The sequence below is a fragment of the Phyllobates terribilis genome, unplaced genomic scaffold (genome assembly GCF_046119375.1).
Source record: "Phyllobates terribilis strain yellow unplaced genomic scaffold, ASM4611937v1 Scaffold_2__4_contigs__length_985480577, whole genome shotgun sequence".
Classification (NCBI taxonomy): domain Eukaryota; kingdom Metazoa; phylum Chordata; class Amphibia; order Anura; family Dendrobatidae; genus Phyllobates; species Phyllobates terribilis.
The window spans coordinates 679,246,923-679,269,786 of NW_027362762.1; the positions used below are offsets into that span (position 1 = coordinate 679,246,923).

The window sequence follows — 22,864 nt, forward strand, 5'->3', positions numbered from 1 at the left end:
GACACATCTCTACAACAACTGTTAATAGGAGACTTTGTGCAGCAGGCCTTCATGGTAAAATAGCTGCTAGGAAACCACTGCTAAGTCACCAGACCTGAACCCAATCAAGATGGTTTGGGGTGAGCTGGACCGCAGAGTGAAGGCAAAAGGGCCAACAAGTGCTAAGCATCTCTGGGAACTCCTTCAAGATTGTTGGAAGACCATTTCTGGTGACTACTTTTTGAAGCTCATCAAGAGAATGCCAAGAGTGTTCAAAGCAGTCATCAAAGCAAAAGGTGGCTACTTTGAAGAACCTAGAATATAAGACATATTTTCAGTTGTTTCACACTTTTTTTGTTAAGCATATAATTCCACATGTGTTAATTCATAGTTTTGATGCCTTCAGTGTGAATGTACAATTTTCATAGTCATGAAAATACAGAAAAATCTTTAAATGAGAAGGTGTGTCCAAACTTTTGGTCTGTACTGTATATATATATTTGCATTGCAGATACAACATATTTGTAACTGCTTAGCCATTTACTACTATAGGTAGTAATAATATGTAATACGCACTATGTGCCTTAGCACTCAGCCACTCACTCTGTAACTTTACGTTACACACTGTGTAACTTATGTGGTCTGCCACGTTGTTGCTTTCATTTTTTAATAATACCACTCAAAGTTGATTGTCAAAAGGGAAAAAAATTCACAAACTGACTTGTTGCAAAGGTGGTAGTGATGAGCGAGTATGTTCTGCTAACCCTTTTGACGAGCATGCTCGGGTGCTCACCGAGTATCTTCAGCGTGCTCGGGTGTTATGTTTTAGTCGCACTGTGTGCATGATTTGCGACTGTTTGACTGCTTTAATACATGTGAGGAATGCCACGCTCGAATTCAGTGAGCTCTTTAGAACAAGACATCCTTTCACAAATGTTTGCAAAGGCAGAGTACATGGCTTGGGGCTGGATTTTATACATCAGGAGCAACTGGACTGAATTAAAAATTTGAATTCAATGATTAAGTGGTGTGTAACAATTCTTCTGAACATGTATAAAGTGTATTAAACCTTTCAGTACATAGTAATAGGTTAAAGTATACATACGTTTACAGAACAGTTCAAAAGGAGACCACTGAAATTTAGAACACGTGAGTGTATCAACTGCCCCAGGCACAAGTTCATAGCCTTGTTTACATTTGTACTTCAGTTGGGTGCCTTCAAGGAAACTTGATTGGGTAATAGGTACGTCTAGTTCCGCAAATGAGAAGTGAGTAGGAAGCATACAAATACCTTAGAGAAATAATAATTAACATGTGATTGTACGACAATCAATAACGATCAACATTACCAAACCAAGATAAAGCAAATAACACTGATAGCTGCTACATGGATACTTGTCATCTTAGGTTTAACCTCTTAACGCTATGTGAAGTACATATCCATCAGGAGCACATGTCACTTTGTGCTCCATAACTGATATGTAAGTTATACGGTGAGATGAGCTGCAGGAGCCCAACACAGCCAAGCTGGTGCTGTAACTGCTAGGATCTGTGTTCTTCCTGATCTCAGCATTTTAACCCATTATATGCTCCTGGCAATAATGATTTCAGCACAAGAAGAGTTTGACAGACTGAGTGTGCTCCATTGGATGACCCATTAGCATCTCTGCTGTGCAGTCATGGGGTGCAGATAAGTTGCAATGGCAACCGGAAGCTTAAGAATGGTCTAAGGGTCAACCATAAGCTATGACCTATTAGATTTTAAACATACAGGATCACATGATTTTGTCCCTTTGGAAGACTATGAAATATTGTAAAAAAAAATATTTTATATGAAAAAACATGCCTTAAAAACGTCACATATTTGTTATCGCCACATCTGTAATGGCGCATAAATACATTATATCATTACTTATTCTGCACAGTAAACTCTGGTAAAAAAGAATTAGAAAAACCAATGTCAGAATTGTGGTTTTTTGCACAGTCCACAGCACAAAAGATGAGATGTGTTCGAAGAGTTGTACATATCCCAAATGTGTACCAATAAATACTACAGCTTATCAAACAAAACCTAATAAGGATCTATATAAGAAAAAAATATGACTCTCAGAATATGATGTCAAAAAAGTATATTTCCATAAAAAATGATTTTGATGTGCAAAAGTAGTTAAATGTAAAAAAAAAAATATATAAATGGGTATCTATGTGATCAAATTAACATGCACTATAAAACTATATCATTATTTAATCCTTATGATAAATGCCAAAATATTGTGAACAACAAGAACCAGTATAAATGAAAAGCCAAAAAGTAAGCTCTCACACAGCTCTTTCTTTGGAAAAATATAAAAAGCAATGAGGTTCAAAATATGGTAAATCATCCTGAAAAATTATTTATTTTTTTAATAGATTTTTTTGGATACAAATAGTAAAACATAAAAAATTGGTTATTGTCATTATCATATGGATCTTCAATATAGAGTTAATATGTAAATTAAATTGACAAAAAAAAAATATTTACAAAAATAAGTTAGAATTGATATTTCTTTTGTACATTTGCTTTCTCCAAAAAGCATATGGCTCTTAGAATATGGCAACTCAAAAGCAAATGATTTTTCGTCTGTGAATTTTTTGTAAAAGTAATAAAACAAAAATAAAACTATATAAATTTTGTATCACCATAATCATACTGACCCACAAAATAAAGTTAACAATTTATTTGTACTGCAAGTGAATATTGCAAAATGTAAAATGGCAAAATACAACCACAGGATCACTGGGATTTTTTTCTGTTTCTCACCATAAAAAGTTAATAAAAGTTAGTTAATAAGATACATGTACCCTAAAATACTTACCAATACACTTGGGCAGTTCAGGATCCCATTTACTACTTTGATTACATTTTACAGTATCAAATCCAATCAATTTATATTGTTTCTTGCACCGAAATCTCACAACTGAATTTATAGAGTATGGGCCCGTATATCCTGACAATTTGACTGCGTTATCCACATTTGGATCAGGACATTGTACAGCTAAGAATAAATAGAAACACAAGATAGTGAAACTTGGAGAACTCTGTAATTTTGAACTGTTCATATGTCTACTCTTCAACATCAACCACAAAATATTCTTTTGAACTACATACAAGATAGATATGTCAGCCAATAAAAGGGGTTATTCTGCAGTGACGTATGTAATATTGACCTGGGGGCCACATGGCCACTTTAGCTATCATCTTTGGTCACACAAAGTTTTTCATAGCCAAAGTGGTTATGCGGCCCCAGGTCAATATTACATACATCACTGCAGAATAAACCTTGGAATGCAAACTCATGTACAGGATTTTACTATGAGCGATTCACTGTAATAAATAGCATTCCACATTTATCCCACCTTTTCAACACAGTTCTCTTAGGGTATGTGCACATGACATCTTTTTCAGGTCAATTCTGCCTGCAACCCGACAAAAAAAAATGCTAAAAATTACCAAAAAGAATGAACATATTCATAAAGTAAAAATGACTGTGCATATGTTCAGTCTTTTTGAAGTTCTCTTGAAGGAGTTCTTCGAGAATTGTTATAAAATATAAAGTAAAATAAATAATACACATTATGCTTGAAGAACATCTGCTCAAGACATACGTCAGGTCAGACCAGGGTACTAGGGTACTGTCAGGCATCATGACATCCCATTCCTCTATTCAGTCAAATTGACAGGACACTGAGTGGAGTGGACTAAAGGAGAAAATACAAATTGTCTCTTCAAAGAGGAAGAGGACTTGAACTTTAGTGCCACCTATTGGAAGAAGCAATCTTACGTTTCAACCCTTTAACGAATATTTTCACATGACTTAGGATAATAGCTTGGTAAGTGTCAGGAGCTGTGTGCTCCATATAAAGAGACCAACAGAGCTGGGAGGCATGGGCAACCCATTATGAATTAGGCAATGCAGACCACCGGGAATCTGCCTGGCAGAAAGATGGCCAGTCTGGGTTTGTTTGCTGCTGATGGTGTCAGGCTTGCTTCTGAGGTGGCTCCACCACTGTGCCACACATGTATGGCACTTTGCAAGAACTCCTTGCCCGCTGTTCTGTTCATGTATGGTGGAAATCAGGAACTAATTAAACGTATTAACTCACACTACCAGCATTCTGGAGGAAAGTTCAAGCTGCTACTATGACTCATATTGAGCCTTAGAAGAATTGATGCTATAATGCAAAATCCTGAACTGGATTTATATCTGCATATATTACGGTATATACAGAATAATATGTAACTAGTGTAAAATACTATGACTGCAGATATTATGCCATATCTTGTTCAGTAGTCACAGTAAACATTTACGATCACATATAAATCTGCATATATTAACTATTAAATGTAGTCATAGTATGTCATATACCAGCCAGCCTCAAAGCTCATGTTTCATGGACTAATATTTGAGGCATCAAATAGTATATATGGAGCATAATAAGTGTTTGGTGTATCATCATATGACTAGTTTTCATTGTTGTGCAGATCAAGTGTACATTAGTGACTTGCCTACCTTGGACTCCTTTTTCCAAGTGCATTGACACTACCCCCCCCACATTCACTTCTTCCATCTTCATTTGCACATAACTGCAATGCCAGATTTCTCATGACCTCATGATGGATACCTTAGATCTCAACAAAAAAGGTATACTTTTTATTGAGGGACAGGGTTCTATAATGCCATACCACTACTTTTATGCGTAAAAACGTGATGACAGGTTCCATTTAGATTCTGTAAATACCTGGCCAAAAGGGCTAGGATTGAATTTCAAATCTGTCCACATCAGGATACAGCGACAATTCTATCATCTTCAATGACCTAATCAAGGGCCAGAGAATATTTTGGCCTGGACAGGACTGGACACTAATTAGACTCTTTATGAAAATATTTTTTATTTTACTCACTTATATATCGCCATTAATTTCCACAGTGCTTTACAGTCATTATCAGCACTGTCCCCATTGGGGCTCAAAATCTAAATTCCCTATCAGTATTTCTTTTTAGTGTGAAATGCATTGGAGGACAGGTGGTCAATGCTTTCTTAAAGCACCGTGGCTTGAACATTTCTCCAAGGCTACCTACATATTTAATTCAAGAGGTGTAGCCATTTTGATTTGAACGACAGGTGGCTCCTGCTAAGTGTCTCAATGGTGGAAACAGCCTAATAAATGTTTATGTAAAAATACTCCCAACACTTTTCCTTGCTCTTATAATTTTTTATTTGTGAGGATTCAAAGGGGTTTTTCCATGAACAAAATACATTTTAATCAACAGATCTTGGAATAAACATAAGTTCCACAATTGGATATGCCCTTATTTTTTTTTACTGTGCTGAGATAATTTTATAAATGTTCCCCTGCTGTGTACTCTGTTTGACCATGCAAAAACATGGTCTGATCATACCACATCTCCTGGGCAGGGGAGGAAGCAAAAGATTATACAGACAGGATAGTTTGGGATCACAGCTGATTCTTTTTGTGAGGTAAAACATTTCCTTGCCTGTCTTAAAGCAATGTTTTACCTCAAAGAAAGAATCAGCTGTGATCCCCTGCTGAAATGTCTATATCATAGATGCTGCTTTCTGTGAGGTAAAACATGTTTAAAGACAGGCAGGGAAATGTTTCTTGTTCTGGATGGTGGGAACAGGGAGCTTAATGGCAACCTGATAGCTGATATATGCCTTCTGGTTCATGGGCAGCATGCATTAGACATTGGCTGTATGATTTCAGCCATATATTTTTGACTCTGAAACCCTGCGGTGCTTCAGAGAAAAACATACTTTAACAGCCACAAAAAATAGAGTATGCAGACAGGACAACATGAGATCACAGTTGATTCTTTCTGTGTGGTAAAACAAATTTAAAAACAGGCAGGGAAAGTTTTCCCTCACAGAAAGGATTAGTGATGAGCGAATTTGTTTGAAATCTGATCTTACAACTTAAATTTGACACGAATATGGCACATTTGGATTCTTGTTTGGAAATGTGAGCAAAATTTCTCAAATTCTGGAAAAATCGACAACGTTCGGCGAATAAATGCGGGACTGTGATTGCGGGGCAACTACAGCGTTTTTATCTGTTTTGCTAGCATAGTGCTTGTGTATAACGTGGTAGACGGCTATGAGGGCTGGTGATAGCTTACAACAGGTCAGATCAGCGGCACGCTTGTAATTTTTTTTTTCTTCCTGTAGGCAGTAACTTTAAGTCAGGAAAGCGTGGCTAGCCAATCAGATCGCAGTAAGCATCCACACTGTCCAAACACAAGGGCTTCTGCAATTGGCTGCTGAAGTCACATGTCCTCTCTGTATAAAAACCAGCCATGTTCCCTCAGTGCCATTTTATCCTTGTTACTGAAGGAGACAGACGCTGATGAGTGTGCTCCTCCTGTGTAATGAGAGATATTAGCTAGATAGATAAGTCCCCTGCCGTGTACCTGTTCAATCGACCTTGCACCCCTTTTTTTTTCTTGTGTAATTACTGAGATTCTGACAGAAACAGCAGGGCCCATGCCATCGAACACTGTTGTGCATCGGTTGTACTGCGCTCTATGCAGGAGTATACCTTCAATCTATTTTTGCACTTGCTAATGTGATAAAGCAAGCAAACCCTTGTAGGCCACTTTTTGATTTTGTGGGGTTGAAATTCAGCTATCTGCAGAGCTTGTCAGCGCAGGCAGAGCATCTGAGTGCAGAACACAAGAAAACTTTTTTTTTTCATTTGCTAATGTGATAGTGCAAGCTGTGTTAGCCCAGTTTGTCATTCTTTTGGTGGGTGAACTTCAGCTGTATGCACAGTAAAACAAATATATTTTTTCTGCTGGCAGGCAGAGTCCACAAAAGATTTTTTTGAGTCTCAAGCGTGATACACTCTACTAAAAGACACCTGCTATCTTAGTGGCGGTTATTACGCTCGCGCCCGGACTGACTGGCGTGAGCGTGATTAGTGATCCCACTGTACCATGAACTGAGGAGTGCCTGGAGGGGCGTAACTAATTATCAATCCGATCTGACCAAGGTCACACGGCAGCTCAGTCGAGTCCGTGAACCAGGGAGGAACCGAGCAAAGGGACCAGGTGCTACCCCAGGTCAGACCCCGGTCACAGCTGTTGACCCACACCGGGGAATGCAGGAACAGGCAGGTTAAACTGGCATATTGACTGGTGAGTACTGGCAGGCATGGCTGGTATGCAGACAGGTGGACATTGACAGGCACGGCTGGTATGCAGACAGGTGGGCACTGGCAGGCACGGCTGGCATGTAGACAGGTGGGCACAGGCAGGCACGGCTGACATGCAGACAGGCGGGTACTGGAAAGTAGGAATGTAGGCAGGATAGGGACCAGTACAGATGCGGTGAACAAGCAAAGCAGAGCAAAACCCGCAGATGCGGTGAACAAGCAAAGCAGAACAAAACCCGCAGATGCGGTGAACAAGCAAAGCAGAGCAAAACCCGCAGATGCGGTGAACAAGCAAAGCAGAGCAAAACCGCAGATACGGTGAACAAGCAAAGAAGAGCAAAACCGCAGATGCGGTGAACCAGCAACGCAGAGCAAAACCCGCAGATACGGTGAACAAGCAAAGCAGAGCAAAACCGCAGATGCGGTGAACAAGCAAAGCAGAGCAAAGCCGCAGATGCAGTGAACAAGCAAAGCAGAGCAAAACCGCAGATGCGGTGAACCAGCAAAGCAGAGCAAAACCCGCAGATGCGGTGAACAAGCAAAGCAGAGCAAAACCACAGATGCGGTGAACAAGCAAAGCAGAGCAAAACCCGCATATGCAGTGAACAAGCAAAGCAGAGCAAAACCGCAGATGCGGTGAACAAGCAAAGCAGAGCAAAACTGCAGATGCGGTGAACTAGCAGAGCAGAGCAAAACCCACAGATGCGGTGAACAAGCACAACAGAGCAAAACCGCAGGTGCAGTGAGCAAGCAGAGCAAAGCAAAACCCGCAGATGCGGTAGACAGGACAGGGCTCTGTTCACATGGAACAGACTGGAGAACACAAGAAGATAGCTGGAACACAGGTGTTAGATACAAAGTCAGGGAAACAAAACAAGCAGAACCAGATATACACAAAGTACTTGCAATGAAGTAGAGAGTAGACACAAAACTCACAAACAGAAGTACAGAGACAACGAGTTGGAGCTAGGTGCAGGTTCAGATACTGCAGGAAAAGGGAAGATACAGACATAGAGACAAACAAGTAACAGACTAGGACACTGTTCAGACAGGGCCTGAACCAGGAACAAGATACAGGAACGAGCCTGGGAACTCAGCCCCCAGGGTGGCAGAAACTGACTAGAAGTCACAGGTACAGGTAGCGGCCCTGAGTACTCAGCCCCCAGGGTGGCAGAAACAGACTAGAGTCAGGACAGGACCTGGCAACTCAGTTACAAAAGACAAACTGAGTGAAAGTGTTGCTCAGGCACCTCCTACTGGGTGGAGGGGGTTTAAGTATTCAGTGACTCACAGCAATAGGCTGGGGACGAATTAAGACTGTGCACACAGTAGCTATAAGAAACAAACAGAAAGCCACGCCGACGCCCTAAGCAATCCGACAAGAGACATGGACACAGCAGGTACTGGAGCAAAGAGTGCTGTTATGTTCTGCTACCAGAGCTAAGGAAAGAGAGGAGATCTGTCCCTACTATAGGACTCAGCTGAATCCCTACGATGTAACAGGGAACCTGATCCTGCGATCAGACCTGCTAAAGTCCTAAGCTAGTCTGTACGAAGACCTATAGATGTGGGGGAGGAATCCCTACAAGTACTAAGGACTGGGAGGAATATGGGACACCTCCTAACAGAAATAGTAGCAGACAGACGAACAAACAAAATATAAAGAACATAGAGGTCCGTAGACCAAGCAAACTAACAGAGCAAGACACAGAGCACAGGCTAGCTAGAAAGTAGATATACAATGAAGTCCAGCAAAGCCAGAAGGGTGGAGCAGGATTAAATAGGCCAACAAGGTCATGTGACCAGCAAAGGAAAAAAAACCTAACAGCAAGGTTCTAACAGTACCCCCCCTTCTAAGAGGATCCTCCGGATCCCCTAGGACCAGGCTTATCAGGAAATCTCCTGTGAAACGCTCTGATAAGTCTGGACGCGGAAACATCATCTGACCTCACCCAAGAGTTATCCTCGGGTCCGAAACCTTTCCAGGCCACAAGATACTGCAAACTACCTCTATACCGTCTAGAGTCAAGGATGCGAGAAATTTCATATTCCCCGTCCTCCACCACCGGAGGAACAGAGGCAGAGGCGTCACCATCCGACACAACAGCTTTTTTTAACAGAGAGACATGAAAGACCGGATTAATTCTCCAGGAGGTAGGAACCTCCAACCTAACAGCAGATTGGTTGACAACCTGAAGCACCTTAAAGGGCCCTACAAACTTGGGACCCAATTTCTTAGAAGGAATCCTCAACCGCAGATTCCTAGAGGACAACCAAACCATGTCACCAACAGCGAACAAAACCTCCTGTCGTTTCCTATCAAAGTAGTCTTTAGATTTTCTGTTGGCCTCCTGAAGATTACCACGCACATCCGTCCAAACTCTTTCCAAATCACCGGAAAAATTCTCCTCCTCAGGCACGGCAGATCCCAACTTGGAGAACGACCCAAACGACGGATGTCTCCCAGAACAACAAAAAAAAGGCGAACAACCAGCAGAAGAAGATGTATGATTGTTCAGAGCAAATTCGGCAAGTGGCAGAAACTCAGACCACCCCTCTTGATTGTCTGCCACAAAACAACGCAAGAACTGCTCAACATCCTGGTTTTTCCTTTCTGTCTGGCCATTAGATTCAGAATGATATCCGGACGAAAACGACAAATGAATTCCCAACCTGTCACAAAAGGCACGCCAAAAACGAGCCACGAACTGAGGACCCCTATCAGAAACAATGTCAGTAGGAACGCCATGAAGTCTGACAATTTCCTTGACAAAGGCCTTAGCGAGAGTTTTAGCGCAGGGCAGTTTGATGAAGGGAACCAAGTGACACATCTTGCTAAAACGGTCCACGACCACCCAGATGACAGTAAAACCCTCAGAGGGGGGAAGGTCAGTTATAAAGTCCATAGCCAAATGTGTCCAAGGAGCACTGGGGACCTCCAAAGGACAAAGCAACCCCGCAGCAGGAGTATGTGAGGACTTAGATCTAGCACATACAGTACATTGGCGTACCCACTTAATGACTTCCTTCTGCCATCCAGGCCACCAAAAACTGCGACCCACCAGTCTCTTGGTCTCAGAGATTCCGGGATGACCTGCCAACCGAGATTCGTGACACTCAACAAACAAATCTCTCCTAAAGGTCCCAGGCACAAACAACCTCCCATGAGTAGTGTTAGATGGGGCATTCTCCTGAGCTTTAAGAATCTCATCTTCCAAAACGGAGTCTAAAGCAGCTATCACAACACCTTCTTGTAAAATGTTTTCCTCTTTCTCAGCACCGACTATGGGAGAAAAACTGCGAGACAAGGCATCCGCCTTAACATTCTTAGTACCAGGGATGTAAGTAACGGAGAAATTAAACCGCGAGAAACACAGTGCCCACCTAGCCTGACGGGCATTCAGGCGCTTGGCAGCGTCAAGATATATCAGATTTTTATGATCCGTAAGAACCTGAACGGGAAATTCCGCACCTTCCAAGAAGTGGCGCCAGTGTTCAAATGCGAGTTTAATAGCCAATAATTCCCGATTACCAATATCGTAATTCAATTCAGTCTCCGAAAATTTTTTTGAAAAAAAGGCACAGGGATGTAATCCATCCCCGTTATCCTGAGATAATACTGCGCCAACCCCCACAGAGGAAGCATCAACCTCAACCAAAAACGGCCTAGTAACATCAGGCTGCATAAGGATGGGAGCAGAGGTGAACCTCTCCTTGAGATACACAAAAGCTTCAATGGCCTCAGAAGACCACTGAACCGCATCAGCACCTTTCCTGGTGAGATCAGTCAGAGGTTTGACAATACTAGAAAAATTTTTTATGAATTTTTTATAGTAATTGGCGAAACCCAAAAACCTCTGTATCGATTTCAAACCAATAGGCCTAGGCCATTCCTGCACAGCCTGAACCTTAACCGGATCCATCTCAAAACCTTTGCTGGAGATAATGTAGCCCAAAAAACTAATTCTCTGTACAGCGAACTCACATTTCTCCAGCTTAGCAAAAAGCGAATTGTCCATTAATAACTGTAATACCTCACGCACGCTCCGCCAATGAGACTCCAGATCTGGCGAATAAATCAAAATGTCATCCAAATACACAACCACATTTTTACCGATCAAAGGTCTAAGGATGTCATTAATCAGATTCTGAAAAAATGCAGGAGCATTAGTAAGACCAAAAGGCATAACCAGATTCTCAAAATGACCCACAGGAGTGTTAAAAGCAGTCTTCCATTCATCACCCTCCTTCATGCGCAACAGATTGTATGCCCCCTTAAGGTCAATTTTAGAGAACCACTTGGCCCCCAATAACTGGTTAAACAGATCAGGAATCAATGGCAGTGGGTAAGGATTGCGTACCGTAATTTTGTTAATCTCACGAAAATCCAGACAAGGACGTAAACCGCCGTCCTTTTTTTTTACAAAAAAAAATCCAACCGCCACAGGAGACTTAGAGGGCCTAATGTGACCGGCGGCCAAACTTGTCTGTATGTATTCCTCCAAAGCCTTCCTCTCAGGAATAGTAAGGTTAAATAAACGACTTTTAGGAAGAGTCGCTCCAGGGACAAATTCAATAGAACAATCATAGTCTCTATGGGGAGGCAAAACCTGCGAATCTTTCTCAGAAAAAAACTCTCCAAAAATCCTGAATAGGAACAGGTAATTCTCCCCTATCCAAAGCTGCAATACGCCCGTTACAACACTTGTCATAACATTTATGGCTCCAGGATTTAATTTCACTGGTAGACCAATCCAGTACAGGATTGTGAAATTTTAACCAGGGCAAACCCAATATTACTGGAGAAGGCAAGTTATTCAACACTACCAAATCCAATTTCTCATGGTGAACACCATTAATAGTGAGAGGAAATTCACTGACCTTGAGAGTAATATTCTTCAAAGGGGAGCCATCCACAGAAACCACAGCAATGGGGGATGATAATGGTTCAGGTTTTAAATTGAGTTTTTCCACGAATCCCCCATCAATTACATTCAGTGTAGACCCGCAATCAACAAACACCCGAAATTCCATTAATTTTTCCTGAGCAATCGTGGAAGCAGCTAAAAATACACCCTTGGAATTTAAACAGGCAATACGGGCGTGACTGACCATTTTTTTTTCTTTCTTGATACGAAGCTCACAGCCTTTAATCAAATGACCAGATTTTCCGCAATAGAAACACAAGCCTTTCGAAAAACGACGGTCTTTTTCTTGAGAGCGAGGTGCCACCGATCCAATCTCCATCGGTTCACCACTGTTAGTACACACATTCTCATAAACAGAAACTGACATAGCAGAGGATTTGCTCTCATTAACCCTAGCACGCAGTCTTCTATCCACCCGTATAGCTAATTGCATAGCCTGTTGCAAATCCTCAGGTGTAGGATAAGCAATTAGCAGGTCTTTAACCCTTTCACTGAGCCCAGCAAGAAATAGACTTTTCAGAGCAGAATCGTTCCACCCTGTTTGAGTGGACCAACGACGAAAATGTGTCAGATATTTTTCGACATTACCTGATCCTTGTTTTAAACGTCTCAACTCAGTCTCAGCTGATGCGACACGGTCAGGATCATCATATAATAGTCCTAAAGCAGAAAAAAAACTATCCACTGATCTGAAGCATGTATCACTAGGTTGCAAAGAAAAGGCCCACTCCTGAGGCTCTTTGCGCAAAAGTGACATTATGAACCCTACGCGCTGGGATTCATCCCCAGAGGACTTGGGTCTCAAACGAAAATACAATAAGCAAGCATTTTTAAATGAAAAAAATTCTCGATGTTCACCAAAAAATAAATCCGGCAAACATACCTTAGGCTCCAAGAAATGTGCTCCAGAACAGTTACTCACGTGCTGACGGAGCTCGGCCACTTCCAGAGAGAGTCCCTGCAGGTGTTTAGCCAAATCCTGAACCGACACCATGATGGAACAAAAAAAATCTTTCCTTAGAGAATTTGCCGGCTGGACTTACTGTTATGTTCTGCTACCAGAGCTAAGGAAAGAGAGGAGATCTGTCCCTACTATAGGACTCAGCTGAATCCCTACGATGTAACAGGGAACCTGATCCTGCAATCAGACCTGCTAAAGTCCTAAGCTAGTCTGTACGAAGACCTATAGATGTGGGGGAGGAATCCCTACAAGTACTAAGGACTGGGAGGAATATGGGACACCTCCTAACAGAAATAGTAGCAGACAGACGAACAAACAAAATATAAAGAACATAGAGGTCCATAGGCCAAGCAAACTAACAGAGCAAGACACAGAGCACAGGCTAGCTAGAAAGTAGATATACAATGAAGTCCAGCAAAGCCAGAAGGGTGGAGCAGGATTAAATAGGCCAACAAGGTCATGTGACCAGCAAAGGAAAAAAAACCTAACAGCAAGGTTCTAACAAGTGCAGCATGGACTGACAGGTAAGATTGCGGTCTTGCATGGTGGGAGGTGGTGCACCATGCAAGCACGCCGCCAGGGATGTTACAGCGGTGAGCCTCAGCAGTTTTCAGAGTAAAAAAATTTTTTTTTTTTCTCTTCCTAGGCAGACTCCACCAAAGATTTTTTTATGTGGCAAACGTCATACACTCTGCTAAAAGTCACCTACTATTTTAGTGGCAGTGAACTTCTGCTGTTTTCAGAGTAAAAAATGGATTTTTTGTCTTGCTAGGCAGAGTCCATACACTCTGCTAAAAGACACCTACTATCTTAGTGGCGGTGAACCTCAGCTGTTTTCAGAGTAAAAAAATTTATATTTTTCTGTTGCTAGGCACAGTCCACCAAAGATTTTTTTGTGTGGCAAACATCATACACTCTGCTATACGTCAGCTACTACATTAGTGGCGGTGAACTTCAGCTGTTTTCAGAGTAAAAAAATTGTTTTTTTTTGTCTTACTAGGCACAAAAGTTTTTTCTGTGTCGCAAATGTGATACACTTTGCTGAAAGCCACCTACTATTTTAGTGGCGGTGAAATTCAGCTCTATGCAGAGCTCATGCAGAGTAAAAAAAAATCTATTTTTCACTGTGACTAATGTGATACAGCAGGCTAGATATGAGTTTGAAATATCTTGGAGCATATATTCTATGTTATACAGGCCTTATCCACAGTCAAAAAATACTTTCTTCGATTCCTAATGTTATACAGCAGGGGATATCTCCATTTGAATTAATTTGGAGAATATTTTTTATGTTATACAGGCCTCATCCACAAAAAAAAAAATACTTTCTTCTGTTACTAATGTGATACAGTACAGTAGGGGACATCTCAGTTTGAAATTGTTTGTTGCATATCTCCTATGTTATACAGGCCTCATCCACATTAAAAAAATACTTTCTTCTGTTGCTAACATCATACACTAGGGGACATCTCAGGGTGCCAAGGGAGGGTGGTTCACTGCGATCGAGGGAGATTGACGATGCCAGAAAAACTCTTAGTGAAGGTGTTAGTGAAGGCGAGGAACAAATGGAAGAGGAAGAGGTGATGGGAGAGCAACAGTCAGAACATGAAGAGGATAATCATCCCCTCTCTGTTCGTGTTTGGCGGGAGGGGACAGAGGAAACAAGCACCAGAATTACACAGCCACCAACACAGCATGGGCTTGAACCTCAGGAAAGAGCCAGACATATGAGTGCGTTCTTGCTGCAACATGATTCCCGTATAGTTATGATTCGAAATAGTGCTGACTGCTAGGTTGCCACTCTGTTAGATCCACGTTGTAAGAGTAAATTTTGCCAAATGCTTCCCACCCTGGAAAGGGACCCGCGAATGCTGGAATATCGAAACACGCTTTTATACAACCTTAACATAGGTTTTCCCCAAGCCAGCAGGGAGGCACACAGAGTTCCTCGCAGCTCTACACTTTCAACCTCCGGCACGTCAATTTGTCAACGTCAAATTATTAGCAGCAGTAGTGTAAGTGGCAGAAGCAATTTCTGTGAGTCCTTTCACACATTTTTTAGACCAGCTCATGCACGTGCACAACAGAGTACAAGTCTGACACGTGGTGAATGACTGGAGAGGATGGTGCACTCCTGATTAATTCTCCATCTTCTGGGTTGGCTGTAGTGAAAGAGGTTTTGGTTCCTAATTCTACAACTTCTACTGTACTGAAATTGATGCCACTTTGCTGGTGTCTGACAGTAATTTTTGGAAAAGAGGGGAATCCTGATAGTGTCTCCATCTACTGGGTTGGCTGTAGGGGTAGAGTTGTCATTCCTAATTCTACAATTTCTACTGTAGTGAAATTAATGCCACTTTGCTGGTATCTTCCACAACTTTTTTGAAATGTGGAGAATCGTTATTGGGTCTCCATCTATTGAGTTTGGCTGTAGTGGAAGAGGTTTCTGTCTCCATTAAACAACTTCTACTCTGGTGAAATTGATGCCAGTTTGCTGGTGTCTGCCACTAATTTCTTGAAATATGGAGAATCCTGATTGGGTCTCCATCTATTGGCTTTGGCTGTAGTGGAAGAGGTTTCTGTCCCCATTAAACTACTTCTACTCTGGTGAAATTGATGCCACTTTGGTGGTGTTAGGTTCTAATTTAGGGAAATGTAAACACTTCTGATTGAGTCTTCATCTACTGGGTTGGCTGTACTGGAAGAGGTGTAGGTCCTAATTACACTATTTCTACTGTAATGAAATTGATGCCACTTTGCTGGTGTCTGCCACTAATTTTTGGAAATGTGGAGAATCCTGATTGGGTCTCCATTAGTGATGGGTGAGCACTAAAATGCTTGGGTGCTTGATGCTCGGGTCGAGCAAATTGGAATGCTCGGGTGCTCGACCCGAGGAACGAGCACAATGTAAGTCTATGGGAAACTCGAGCATTTTTCAGGCCCAAATCGATGGGAACAGCATGGGGAAGACCCCTGGAAGCATTTCTGACTCCCAGGTCACTGCTGTCAACAACGTTGTCAGAGGTATTTCGCCATTTTTACGGACTCACAATAAAACATACAAAACCAAAACCAAAATGGAATTTCCTGGGAAATATGTTAAGGAACATCCTTTCTAGGGTAATGACTTGTATATAAGGTAAAATAAATATACAAAAACAAAAATGCTCCTCCACACCTTGGGCTTTGTTCACACGTAGAGTTTTTGATGTGTTTTTGCACTTTTACATTGCTTTCAACCAAGACAAATGCATTCACTAGTAAATGTCATTTTAACATTTTCAATCTTAATTGGCCATGTGGTGTGTGACACATCATCAGACACACCCTGTTTCATTTATGATGTAGGGACTCTGAAAGTCACAAAGCCTATTTTTATAGTGCCATCAGGCGGCCCTTACTATTCTTAAAGAGCCAGCAGTCGGCCCTCGCTATTGTTAGAGCCATCAGTCGGCTATGCTTTGTTGTTCCCATTATTTACGCGTGGGTCTCCTATACTGTTATAGCATATGTAGTGACGGCAAGGGCTGCCAAAAATTTGGAGGCACTCCAATGCCCCTTGCAAGAGATGTAGAGGTCAGAGAGCCTCATGAAAAAATGTTCCCATTATTAGGAAGTGGGTCTCCCATAGTGATTGCCTATGCAGTAAATGCAAAAGCTGCCAAAAATTAGGAGGCACTCCAATGCCCCTTGGAAGAGAGGAAGAGGTTGGAGAGTCTCCTAAAAACAATGTTCCCATTATTGGGAAGTGAGTTTCCCATAGTGTTTGCCTATGAAGTGAAGCAACGGCTGCCAAAAATTTGGAGGAACTCCAATGCCCCTTGGAAGAGACGTAGAGGGCCTCATGAAAAAATGTTCCCATTATTAGTAAGTGGATCTCCCATAGTGTTTGCCTATGCAGTGAATGCAAAACCTGCCAAAAAATTGGAGGCACTCCAATGCCCCTAGGAAGAGACGGAGAGGTCGGAAAGCCCCCTAAAAACAATGTTCCCATTATTAGGAAGTGGGTCTCCCATAGTGTTTGCCTATGCAGTGAATGCAAAATCTTCCAAAAATTTAGAGGCACTCCAATGCCCCTTGGAAGAGATGTAGAGGTCAGAGAGCCTCCTAAAAACAATGTTCCCATTATTAGGAAGTGGGTCTCCCATAGTGTTTGCCTATGCAGTGAATGCAAAATCTTCCAAAAATTTGGAGGCACTCCAATGCCCCTTGGAAGAGACGTAGAGGTCAGAGAGCCTCCTAAAAACAATGTTCCCATTATTAGGAAGTGGGTCTCCCATAGTGTTTGCCTATGTGGTGTTAGAACCTTGTTCTTAGTTTTTTTCCTTTGCTGGTCACATGACCTTGTTGGCCTATTTAATCCTGCTCCGCCCTTCTGGCTTTGCTGGACTTCATTGTTTAACTACTTTCTAGCTAGCCTGTGTTCTGTATCTAACTCTGTTAGTTTGCTTGGTCTATGGACCTCTATGTTCTATATATTTTGTTTGTTCGTCTGTCTGCTACTATTTCTGTTAGGAGGTGTCCCATTTTCCTCCCAGTCCTTAGTACTTGTAGGGATTCCTTCCCCACATCTATAGGTCTCCGTACAGACTAGCTTAGGACTTTAGCAGGTCTGATCGCAGGATCAGGTCCCCTGTTACATCATAGGGATTAAGCTGAGTTCTATCGTAGGGACAGATCTCCTCTCTTTCCTTAGCTCTGGTAGCAGAACATAATAGTAAGTCCAGCCCAGCAAATGCTCTAAGGAAAGATTTTTTTTTCTGTTCCATCATGGTGTCGGTTCTAGATTTGGCTAAACACCTGCAGGGACTCTCTTTGGAGGTGACTGAGCTCCGTCAGCACGTGAGTAACTGTCCTGGAGCACATTTCTTGGAGCCTAAGGTACGTTTGCCGGATTTATTTTTTGGTGAACACCGAGAATTTTTTTCATTTAAAAATGCTTGCTTATTGTATTTTCGTTTGAGACCCAAGTCCTCTGGGGATGATTCCCAGCGCATAGGGTTTATAATGTCACTTTTGCGCAAAGAGCCTCAGGAGTGGGCCTTTTCTTTGCAACCTAGTGATACATGCTTTAGATCAGTGGATAGTTTTTTTTCTGCTTTGGGACTATTATATGATGATCCTGACCGTGTCGCATCAGCTGAGACTGAGTTAAGACGTTTGAGACAGGGATCAGGTAAAGTGGAAAAATATTGTACTCATTTCCGTCGATGGTCTACTCAAACAGGGTGGAACGATTCTGCTCTGAAAAGTCTATTTCTTGCTGGGCTCAGTGAAAGGGTTAAAGACCTGCTAATTGCTTATCCTACACCTGAAGATTTGCAACAGGCTATGCAATTAGCTATACGGGTGGATAGGAGACTGCGTGCAAGGGTTAATGAGAGCAAATCCTCTGCTATGTCAATTTCTGGTTATGAGAATGTGTGTACTAACAGTGGTGAATCGATGGAGATTGGAGCGATGGCACCTCGCTCTCAAGAAAAAGATCGCAGATTTTCTGAAGGCTTGTGTTTCTATTGCGGAAAATCTGGTCATTTGATTAAAGACTGTGAGCTTCGTATCAAGAAAGAAAAAAAAATGGTCAGTCATGCCCGTATTGCCTGTTTAAATTCCAAGGGTGTATTTTTAGCTGCTTCCACGATTGCTCAGGAAAAATTAATGGAATTTCGGGTGTTTGTTGATTGTGGGTCTACTCTGAATGTAATTGATGGGGGATTCTTGGAAAGACTCAATTTAAAACCCGAACCTTTATCATCCCCCATTGCTCTGGTCTCTGTGGATGGTTCCCCTTTGAAGAATATTACTCTCAAGGTCTGTGAATTTCCTCTCACTAATGAGAAATTGGATTTGGTACTGTTGAATAACTTGCCTTCTCCAGTAATATTGGGATTGCCCTGGTTAAAATTTCACAATCCTGTACTGGATTGGTCTACCAGTGACATTAAATCCTGGAGCCATAAATGTTATGACAAGTGTTGTAACGGGCGTATTGCAGCTTTGGATAGGGGAGAATTGCCTGTTCCTATTCAGGATTTTTGGAGAGTTTTTTCTGAGAAGGAATCGCAGGTTTTGCCTCCCCATAGAGACTATGATTGTTCTATTGAATTTGTCCCTGGAGCGACTCTTCCTAAAAGTCGTTTATTTAACCTTACTATTCCTGAAAGAAAGGCTTTGGAGGAATACATACAGACAAGTTTGGCCGCCGGTCACATTAGGCCCTCTAAGTCTCCTGTGGCGGTTGGATTTTTTTTTGTAAAAAAAAAGGACGGCGGTTTACGTCCTTGTCTGGATTTTCGTGAGATTAACAAAATTATTGTACGCAATCCTTACCCACTGCCATTGATTCCTGATCTGTTTAACCAGTTAATGGGGGCCAAGTGGTTCTCTAAAATTGACCTTAAGGGGGCATACAATCTGTTGCGCATGAAGGAGGGTGACGAATGGAAGACTGCTTTTAACACTCCTGTGGGTCATTTTGAGAATCTGGTTATGCCTTTTGGTCTTACTAATGCTCCTGCATTTTTTCAGAATCTTATTAATGACATCCTTAGCCCTTTGATCGGCAAAAATGTGGTTGTGTATTTGGATGACATTTTGATTTATTCGCCGGATCTGGAGTCTCATTGGCGGAGCGTACGTGAGGTATTACAGTTGTTAATGGACAATTCGCTTTTTGCTAAGCTGGAGAAATGTGAGTTCGCTGTACAGAGAATTAGTTTTTTGGGCTACATTATCTCCAGCGAAGGTTTTGAGATGGACCCGGTTAAAGTTCAAGCTGTACAGGAATGGCCTAGGCCTATTGGTTTGAAATGGATACAGAGGTTTTTGGGTTTCGCCAATTATTACAGAAAATTCATAAAAAATTTTTCTAGTATTGTCAAACCTCTGACCGATCTCACCAGGAAAGGTGCTGATGAGGTTCAGTGGTCTTCTGAGGCCATTGAAGCTTTTGTGTATCTCAAGGAGAGGTTCACCTCTGCTCCCATCCTTATGCAGCCTGATGTGACTAAGCCGTTTTTGGTTGAGGTTGATGCTTCCTCTGTGGGGGTTGGCGCAGTATTGTCTCAGGATAACGGGGATGGATTACATCCCTGTGCCTTTTTTTCAAAAAAATTTTCGGAGACTGAACTGAATTACGATATTGGTAATCGGGAATTATTGGCTATTAAACTCGCATTTGAACACTGGCGCCACTTCTTGGAAGGTGCGGAATTTCCCGTTCAGGTTCTTACGGATCATAAAAATCTGATATATCTTGATGCTGCCAAGCGCCTGAATGCCCGTCAGGCTAGGTGGGCACTGTTTTTCTCGCGGTTTAATTTCTCCGTTACTTACATCCCTGGTACTAAGAATGTTAAGGCGGATGCCTTGTCTCGCAGTTTTTCTCCCATAGTCGGTGCTGAGAAAGAGGAGAACATTTTACAAGAAGGTGTTGTGATAGCTGCTTTGGACTCCGTTTTGGAAGATGAGATTCTTAAAGCACAGGAGAATGCCCCATCTAACACTCCTCATGGGAGGTTGTTTGTGCCTGGGACCTTTAGGAGAGATTTGTTTGTTGAGTGTCACGAATCTCGGTTGGCAGGTCATCCCGGAATCTCTGAGACCAAGAGACTGGTGGGTCGCAGTTTTTGGTGGCCTGGATGGCAGAAGGAAGTCATTAAGTGGGTGCGCCAATGTACTATTTGTGCTAGATCTAAGTCCTCACATACTCCTGCTGCGGGGTTGCTTTGTCCTTTGGAGGTTCCCAGTGCTCCTTGGACACATTTGGCTATGGATTTTATAACTGACCTTCCCCCCTCTGAGGGTTTTGCTGTCATCTGGGTGGTCGTGGACCATTTTAGCAAGATGTGTCACTTGGTTCCCTTCGTCAAACTGCCCTGCGCTAAAACTCTCGCTAAGGCCTTTGTCAAGGAAATTGTCAGACTTCATGGCGTTCCTACTGACATTGTTTTTGATAGAGGTCCTCAGTTCATGGCTCGTTTTTGGCGTGCCTTTTGTGACAGGTTGGGAGTTCATTTGTCGTTCTCGTCCGGATATCATCCTGAATCTAATGGCCAGACAGAAAGGAAAAACCAGGATGTTGAGCAGTTCTTGCGTTGTTTTGTGGCAGACAATCAAGAGGGGTGGTCTGAGTTTCTGCCACTTGCTGAATTTGCTCTGAACAATCATACATCTTCTTCTGCTGGTTGTTCGCCTTTTTTTTGTTGTTCTGGGAGACATCCGTCGTTTGGGTCGTTCTCCAAGTTGGGATCTGCCGTGCCTGAGGAGGAGAATTTTTCCGGTGATTTGGAAAGAGTTTGGACGGATGTGCGTGGTAATCTTCAGGAGGCCAACAGAAAATCTAAAGACTACTTTGATAGGAAACGACAGGAGGTTTTGTTCGCTGTTGGTGACATGGTTTGGTTGTCCTCTAGGAATCTGCGGTTGAGGATTCCTTCTAAGAAATTGGGTCCCAAGTTTGTAGGGCCCTTTAAGGTGCTTCAGGTTGTCAACCAATCTGCTGTTAGGTTGGAGGTTCCTACCTCCTGGAGAATTAATCCGGTATTTCATGTCTCTCTGTTGAAAAAAGCTGTTGTATCGGATTGTGACGCCTCTGCCTTGGAAGAGATGAAGAGGTTGGAGAGTCTCCTAAAAACAATGTTCCCATTATTGGGAAGTGAGTTTCCCATAGTGTTTGCCTATGAAGTGAAGCAACGGCTGCCAAAAATTTGGAGGAACTCCAATGCCCCTTGGAAGAGACGTAGAGGGCCTCATGAAAAAATGTTCCGATTATTAGGAAGTGGGTCTCCCATAGTGTTTGCCTATGCAGTGAATGCAAAATCTTCCAAAAATTTAGAGGCACTCTAATGCCCCTTGGAAGAGATGTAGAGGTCAGAGAGCCTCCTAAAAACAATGTTCCCATTGTTAGGAAGTGGGTCTCCCATAGTGTTTGCCTATGTGGTGTTAGAACCTTGTTCTTAGTTTTTTTCCTTTGCTGGTCACATGACCTTGTTGTGCTCTGTATCTAACTCTGTTAGTTTGCTTGGTCTACGGACCTCTATGTTCTATATATTTTGTTTGTTCGTCTGTCTGCTACTATTTCTGTTAGGAGGTGTCCCATTTTCCTCCCAGTCCTTAGTACTTGTAGGGATTCCTTCCCCACATCTATAGGTCTCCGTACAGACTAGCTTAGGACTTTAGCAGGTCTGATCGCAGGATCAGGTCCCCTGTTACATCGTAGGGATTAAGCTGAGTTCTATCGTAGGGACAGATCTCCTCTCTTTCCTTAGCTCTGGTAGCAGAACATAACATGTGGTGAATGTAAAAGCTGCCAAAAATATGGAGGCACTCCAATGCCCCTTGGAAGAGTTGTAGAGGGCCTCATGAAAAAATGTTCCCATTATTAGGAAGTGGGTCTCCCATAGTGTTTGCCTATGCAGTGAATACAAAAGCAGCTAAAAATTTGGAGGAACTCCCAATTCCCCTTGCAAGACACGTAGAGGAGGTGATATGGTAGGTATGGAGGTGAATGATATGGTGATGGAGGATGAGCAGAAGGAGGAGGACAAAAGTAAATAGACAAAATCAGGAAGCGTATACCCATGTGTAGGTGTGAAGAGGTTCATGGGAATAGACCTCCCAAAAAAGACACTGGATTTGAGTTTATGTTACGCTGCTATCATTCGATGGTGTTGAGAAGTCTGGCCCAATCCAGCCCTTGTTCATTTTTATAAGAGTCAGCCTGTCAGCATTTTCAGTTGACAGGCGGATGCACCTATTGGTTATAATTCCACCAGCGGCACT

General features: G+C 42.3%; 1 protein-coding gene across 4 annotated transcripts in view; it reads right to left on the minus strand.

Moving 5' to 3' along the window:
• LOC141224049 (sushi, von Willebrand factor type A, EGF and pentraxin domain-containing protein 1-like) overlaps window positions 1-22,864 on the minus strand; it is a 407,381-nt gene that overhangs the window by 328,776 nt on the left and 55,741 nt on the right. For 2 of the 4 annotated variants that reach the window (XM_073666874.1, XM_073666873.1), the window contains exons 3-4: window positions 2,835-3,014; window positions 1,085-1,270 (exon numbers count right to left, since the gene is read on the minus strand). The exons of 1 other annotated variant lie outside the window; for it this stretch is intronic. In XM_073666874.1, the coding sequence (XP_073522975.1) occupies window positions 1,085-1,270; window positions 2,835-3,014 (366 nt within the window). The remainder of the gene's footprint in view (window positions 1-1,084; window positions 1,271-2,834; window positions 3,015-22,864) is intronic. One more of the 4 variants, XM_073666875.1, reaches the window with a different exon arrangement.